A 7,212-nucleotide genomic window follows, 5' to 3' on the forward strand; every position below is an offset into this window, starting at 1 on the left:
GCCTCAAACTCACAGAGATCTGCCTGCCTCTGCCTCCCGAATGCTGGGATTAAAGGCATGCGCCACCACCGCCCGGCTGGCCACAGTTTTATTATGCATCCCAGGGAGGCCTTCAGTGAGTTTTTGGCTATTTTAGCTTGATCTTTCTTTCTAGACAGATGTTGTTCAGGCTGCCTCAAATTTGTTATATAGCCAAGTGTGATTTTAAAACTCTAGTCCCCCTGCTCCTACCTTCCTAGGGCTAGGATCGAAGTTGGGCACCAGTACACCCAGTTCATACAGTGCTGGGGATCAAACCTAGGGCTTCACTGATGACCCGAGTCATCGAGGCCTGGAACCTACAAGGAAGGCTGTGAAGTTGCACTCTTGCCTGCACATGCACACCTGCATTTGCACACAAAGCACTACACACACACACACACACACACACACACACACACACACGTTCTGTCAAAGTGTTTAGATGTATTCAGTCTGCTTGTATGAGTGTGTACTTGACTATGTCTGTGCACCACACACGTGCCTGGTGCCTGTGGAGATCAAAGAGGGCACTGAATTCCCTGCAGCTGGAGGTACTGACGGCTGTGAGTCACCACGTGGGGCCTCTGTAAGAACAGTCAGTGCTCTAACTGCTGGGCCATTTCTCCAGCCTCTGATAACAATGTCCAAGAGTCAGCACCGTAGCCAGCATAGGAGGGGCACCACAGAAGAGCGTGAGGCCGGTGGGCTGTGTGGGCTGAGAACATGGGGAGCTGGAGGACTAAGAAAAAGCTGGCGAACTCCTCGGTCCTTTGCTGGATCCAGCGTTGCCAGAAGGTATCCAACCTCTGCTCTCTTCCAGAAAATGAGCTTTGTTATTGAAACCTATCTGCACTGTATTTTCTGTCACTTGAGCATGTCACTCCCGACCACCCCATTGTCTCTCTTCTACCCACACTCTGGGCCTCATCCAGTCCCAGTCCCCCGTCCTCCCCAAAGCCACAAGAGTCATTCCTTCGGCCTTACCTTCCAACATAATGGGGGCCAAGGGCTGTAGTTATACTGGACGAGGGGTCCTTCTGGGTTATCGCTTTCCCTGTAGAAGAGACTGGGGTAGGCTTCGATCCCATACCACGTACTTTCCTCCACACTGGTGCCATGGCTACAGACACACGAGCGACTGCAGCTCATCTTGAATCCCTGTGGGCACAAGTATAGTGACAGGAGTGAGGGGAAGAGCAGCAGGAGTTGCCATGGCAACCCTCTCACCAGGAGAGGCCCATTCACCACTCCTCACTATCACTGGACAGCTCCCCTGGCAGCGCACCTAGCCGGTCAGCTTCCCCTGTTTTTCCCCAAGTCCTTCATACAGCAGCCAGTGGTTTTCAGCCTTATGCCTGGCAGCCGTCTGTCCATCTGCCTGTTTTCTCCGCAGACCATCCAGCAGCCGGAATGTGGCTCCGGAACCAGAGAGCTGGGCTGAGACCCAGACCTACGCTTCCTTGATGTGACTTTAGCCATGTGTACTGACCTCTCTGGCCTTCTTTGTTTGCAAAATAGGGCTGATAATGACAACTGTTTCATTCAAGGGACTGATGTGATTATTTTGGTGATTTCTTCTTGAAATTTCTTTATTAATACATAAAATAAATGTATTTATTCAGATGTGTGTGATGTACATGTGCGTGCATGTGAACAGGTGTGGAGGTCGGAGGAAGACTTGCAGGAGTCGGTTCCCCTTTTACCCTGTAAGTCCTGGGACTTGAACTCTGGCCATTAGCTTGGTAGCAGCACGCATCTTTACCCCCTGAGCCATATGAACAGCCCCCATTACTGTGCTTTCTGTTATTATTTCCTTCCTCCCATGAGTTTGAGAGAGAGGTCTTCATGCGTCCTGTCTTTCAGGACTCTTTCCGGGGTAATTTTCATAGATGATTCTTGTCCAGTGGGTGGGAGACCTCGGGCTGCATGGTCCTGAAAACCTGGGGCCGACTGTTACAGCATACAAGTCTCAAGGAATTCTGAGTCCACAGAGAGTGAGACTCAGGGCCCCCCAGGATTAAGGCCTCTCAGTCTTTTTGACTATCAGATTTCCAGGAAAGACCATTTAGGAACCCCCAAAAGGAAACTCAGATCCGTGGGATAGAAGGGACCTGGGTTCATCAAAGTGCTAGGAAGGCCTGGACTTTCTGCTTCTTCTTTCCCACCTCCCTCAGTTCCCCGTGCAGCTTCAAACAAAATCAGTGCACTTGTTCTGAACAGTAAGGGGATCTAAGACCCTTTACAACCTCAATCAGTGTGACCTCAGGATCCCTTCATAGACACCCCCCCCCCCCAATGAGGCACAATGTGCATACGGGTGCTGACTGGATTGTGGCTCCCCACTCTCCCCACAATTCAAGGGAAGGAAGGAAATAAAGGAAGAAATAAAAAGCAAAAGCCAGAGAATGGTAAGTGGTAGACGCCAAGGTGTAGCAAATGAGGTCTAGACAAGCAGACTGCGGGGACTCTGAGGAGAAGGTGGGGGCGGAGGCCTGACCAGAGCAGAGAACACCGGATGCGAGGATGGAGACGCTGCTGAGGAAATGAATGGGGCTGGAGGACAGTAGGTGACTCAACCCAAGCGGAAAGTCGAGGCCCAAAAGGGGCGGGGAGGGACACAAGGCAAGGGGCCAGAGTCAGCCCCTCCCCTGTATTTCACACCGACACGGCTTCCAAAAGCAAAGGATCGGTTTTTCCTGCTGCTACTAAAGAAGGAAGGTGACCTTGAGTGAGCCTCCCCCCTCCCTTCTTAGAGTGGGGTGGGGGTGGGGGCTGGGGAAAGGACAGAGAGCGACAGGATGCTGAAGAGCCCTGGGGTTGCCATGGAAACACCCAGGAGTGTGTTCCTAACCTGCAAAGGGAGAGACTTGATGAGAAGCTAGTTGGAAGAGGAAGAGGCTGCGTAGGTCGGGGCAAGGAGTTCTGTAGTGGCGGGGACGGGTCTCGAAGGAGACCCGTGGGTTGGAGGGCGCCCTGAATCTGTCCTTAGGCACGCCCACCCCAGCGCGGCTGGAAAAACCTCCTTGGGAGGAGGCTACGGAGAAATCAGAAACACCAACTCTGATCCCTGACCTGATCACCCTTTGGGGCAAAATAAACTGCGTATTTTCCCAGGGGGGAAACTGAGGCACGGCGGAATGGGAATAGGTTGTTGGAGAGGGGCGGGGCAACTCATCCTTTGAAGCCTCTGCCTAGTCTATGAAACCTGGGGTGTCAAGGCCCACAGTGCCAAGGGGCTCTCTATTACCTCCACTTCCCCAAGCCAGACACAATTGTGGCAGGACACAATCATGAAGGGGAGTGGGAGTGGGGTAGCGCTCCTAGGAGCAGGGGAGCCAGCTGGGTAGGGGTCGAGCTACATGGAGCAGGGACTGAGCTCACCTCTGAGTCTGAATCTCCGGAGCCAGCAGAAACTGTCGGAGCTGGAGCAGAGCAAAGCGAGTTTGCTACGCGCAGGCGCAGCAATCCCGGGCGGGGGTGGAGTGGGATGGGAGGAGGTGATGCGGGGGGAAGGGGAGTTGCGGGGGAGGGGGTCCGAACCCAGAGGTCAGCTCTGCAGACTGTAGTCCTAGGCAGATCCCCAAACCTTGTCCTTTCCCGCGTTCCCTTCTCTTCCTTCAGAGGGGCTCTATGTGTGCATCTCCTTGGTCATCTTCGGGGTGTTCAGACTCCTCAGCCACACTCCCATCATGCCTCAGGCCAGACTCCTCTCACGGAAGACCGGTTTTCCCATGAGCCTCTGTCTCCCTACTGTATCTTCAGACTCTCCTCGGGGTCTCTATTCCTCCAGGTGCCCCTAATCCATACAGAACACCAACATCCGGGCCCAAGAACGTGGCTTACACGAAACATACACAAACCATGGGTTTTACCCCAGTAATTTATAAAGCCAGCATGGTAGCACATGCCTGTGATCCCAGCACTCCAGGGGTGAAGGCAGGAGGATCAAAAGTGCAGGGGCATCCTTAGTTATATACCTAGTTATAGGCCAGCCTGGGCTACATGAGACTGGATCTTTAAAACCAGCAACAAACACTACCTGTTAAGCCAGCCTGAAAGGTACATATTAACAATGAAGGCGAGGGAGGAGACTCTCCAATATGGCTTATACAGCAAGACCCTGTCTCAAAACAAGAAAAGCTACGGATTTTGAGATCCTCTCAGGGCCTCTAATCTATGCACGGCCTTGGTCTCAGCGGCTGCCATCACTGAGCCCCGTCTCTCACTGACATTTCCTGGGAAGTCCTTGCTGCCGCGAGAGTCTCCTAGTCTCACTTCCTGTTCCTATCAGAGCCCACCATCCTCCCTCTTTGAGTGTCCACCCCAGACTAAGGATGAGTTGCTCTTACCTTGAGATGAGACTCAGGATGGGAAGGAGGAGGAAGGAGTCCACAATGCAGCCTCTCTTATGCTCCATCCCTGTTTAGCTCCTGTGGCGGGCAGCGTTTGTCCCCTCAGGGAGTCGCCTTTTGAACAGCTTCGTGGCTTGCCATGTGCTTGCCCATTCGCTGTGTGGTTCTGAGAGGATCATCTCTCAGAGCCTCATCAGAGGCACAGGATGCCTTCATATCTTGAGCATCTGTGGTGGTTGAATAAGAATGGCCCCTATAGGCTCATATAGGCTTAGTCATTTGGGAGTGGCACTATCTGAAAAGGATTAGGAGGTGTGGTCTTAGTGGAGTAGGTGTCGCTTTGTTGGAGAAAGTGTGACATTGAGGGTGGGCTTTGAGGTTTCAAAAGCTCATGCTAGACCCAGTCTCTCTGCCTGCCTACCTGGGGATCGGTATATAAAGTCCTCAGTTCCTGCCCCAGCACCACGTGTTCTGCCATGCTCTGCACCACGATGATAATGAACTAACCTCTGAAGCTGTAAGCAAGCCTCCAATTAAATGCCTTGCTTTTATGAGTTGCCATAGTCATGAGATCTCTTCACAACAATGTAATAGTAACTAGGACAACATCTATTCTGACACTCTCTGTGCTGGAGGCTAGGGACATAGAGCTAATATGTGATTGTACTGTGTGTTTCTTTTTCCGTATCATATCCCCAAGCTCCTCCTAAGTGCTTTACTGGGTCAGGATTTACGAGCAGAGACTAATAATAGCCACAAACAAATGGTGCTCATTGTGTGTGAAGAGCTTTGTATGCACTGCAGTACTTATTTGTGTGTGTGTGTGTGTGTGTGTGTGTGTGTGTGTGCTTGCGCATGCGTGTGCACACGTGTTGGGGAGCACCCTCACTGGGAACACGAGGGAGGGAATTTAAGGATGTCTGATGTTATCATAGTGAGATAAATGAATTTCTGGAGGTCATGGCAAGATAGGGTACCAAATGCCCTCGGAAGTGGGGCCAACCTTGGGCCAGGATATGCATGATGCTTGATACTAAAAGTCAACTTCACAAGATCTTGTATCACCTTTGTATCTAGGCAAATCTCATGTCTGTGAGGGATATCTAGATTAGGTTATTTGAGAAGGAACACTCACTTCAAGTGTGGGCAGCACTAACCCATGGCCTGGGGTCCTGAATCGTACAAAGGAGAAAGCTAGCTCAATGTCACCATTCATTGCCCTCTGCTCCCCAGTGTTGGGCGACTTTTTTATTCTTTTGACCTTTTGGGGGTCCGCCACCCAGTTCCCAGATAAATCACACATGGAGGCTTATTCTTAGTTAGGAATGCCTGGTCTTAATTTGACTTGTTTCTTGCCAGCTTTTCTTAAATTATCCCAAATACTTTTTGCCTCTGGGCTTTTTCTCTATTTCTGTATACCTTTTTTTTCTTCTTCTTTTACATGGCTTGCTGTGTAGCTGGGTGGCTGGCCCCTGATGTCCTCCTCTCCTTGTTCTTTTGCTGTTCTTTCTTTCTATTTATTCTCTCTGTCTGCCCGCCCTGCCTATCCTTGCTCCTGCCTCGCTATTGGCCGATCAGTTTTTTATTAGACCATCAGGTGTTTTATACAGGCAAAAAAACACAGCTCTAGAATAAACAGGAGAAGAAATCCGGGAAGAGATGATAAGGATTGAGAAAAGGAGGAGAGGAGGGCTCCAGGGCCCAGTCATGCAGCCGCCAAGCTAGACATGAAATAAGAAGGAAAGAAAAGATATACAGAAATAGAGAAAGGTAAAAGCCCAGAGGCAAAAAGTAGATGGGATAATTTAAGAAAAACTTGCAAGAAATAAACCAAGCTAAGGCCGGGCACTTATAAAAAAGACTAAGCTGTGTATTTATTTGGAAGCTGGGTGGTGTGGGCTCCCCAAAGAGTAGAATTTTTTGTTTTCTTTTCTCTCTCTCTCTCTCTCTCTCTCTCTCTCTCTCTCTCTCTCTCTCTCTTTTACAGCTACAGTAACCAATACAAAAGGAGTGTTCAATTGTCTTGTATCCTTTGTCTGCTATGGGAGGAAGGTGGCCATTGGGGTGAGAGGCAGATGGGAGACTGAGAACTGAAACCGGGGGAGGGGACCCAGCTTTGACTCTTGGTTCTGCCACTTGTAGCTCATATGGTGTCACCAGTCTGAACATCACTCTGTCTCAGAGAGCTTGAGAGAGTGAAGTGAGCCATGCTTGCAGCTAGGTGTTCGGTGCTCTTGGGGCAGAGTTAGAATATAGTCAGTTATTACCATTGTTGTCCCTTGTTGTTTTGTTTGCTTGTTTTTAGAGATGGGTTCTCACTTGATAGTCCTGGAACTCCCTATGTAGACCAGGTCTGTCTGCAGCAGAGATCTGCTTACCTCTGCCTCCCAAATGATGGTATTCACCACTGTTGTAGATATTTAACTATGTAAAGGTGTGTTACATTTGTTTATGTTGCAGGTATTAATTCGACTATATAAAGGAGTATTGCATTTGTTTATGTGTTGGCAGAGACTGTTCATTTGTTTCCGGTCTCTCAGACCCAAAATAATTAAACAGAAACTGTATTATTTGCAATACTGTCTGGCCAATAGCTTAAGCATATATCTAGCTAGCTTTTGTATCCTAAATTAACCATCTCCATTAATCAGTGCATCACCAGAGGTTGTGGCATACTGGCCAAGTTTCAGCAGGCTCCAGTGGAGGCATCTGTCTCCTGTAGTGGCTACATGGCTTCCCACTGACTCCGCCTACTCTCTATCTTTTCCAGCCTGGCTATATTCTGTTAAGCCATTGGCCGAAAGCAGCTTCTTTATTAATTAACCAATAAAAGCAACAC

General features: G+C 49.8%; 1 protein-coding gene and 1 pseudogene across 1 annotated transcript in view; one reads left to right on the forward strand and one right to left on the reverse strand.

The window, feature by feature from the left end:
* Positions 1-3,599, reverse strand: part of Nrsn2 (neurensin 2) — a 7,405-nt gene extending 3,806 nt beyond the window's left edge. Inside the window, exons 1-2 of the mRNA XM_005363191.3 lie at positions 3,403-3,599; positions 1,006-1,179 (exon numbers count right to left, since the gene is read on the reverse strand). Coding sequence (XP_005363248.1) covers positions 1,006-1,170 — 165 coding nt within the window. The 5' untranslated portion in view covers positions 1,171-1,179; positions 3,403-3,599. The remainder of the gene's footprint in view (positions 1-1,005; positions 1,180-3,402) is intronic.
* The window catches only part of LOC102002316, a 7,659-nt pseudogene continuing 3,827 nt past the window's right edge, over positions 3,381-7,212 (forward strand).

This window comes from Microtus ochrogaster, linkage group LG8 (assembly GCF_000317375.1).
Source record: "Microtus ochrogaster isolate Prairie Vole_2 linkage group LG8, MicOch1.0, whole genome shotgun sequence".
Taxonomy (NCBI): domain Eukaryota; kingdom Metazoa; phylum Chordata; class Mammalia; order Rodentia; family Cricetidae; genus Microtus; species Microtus ochrogaster.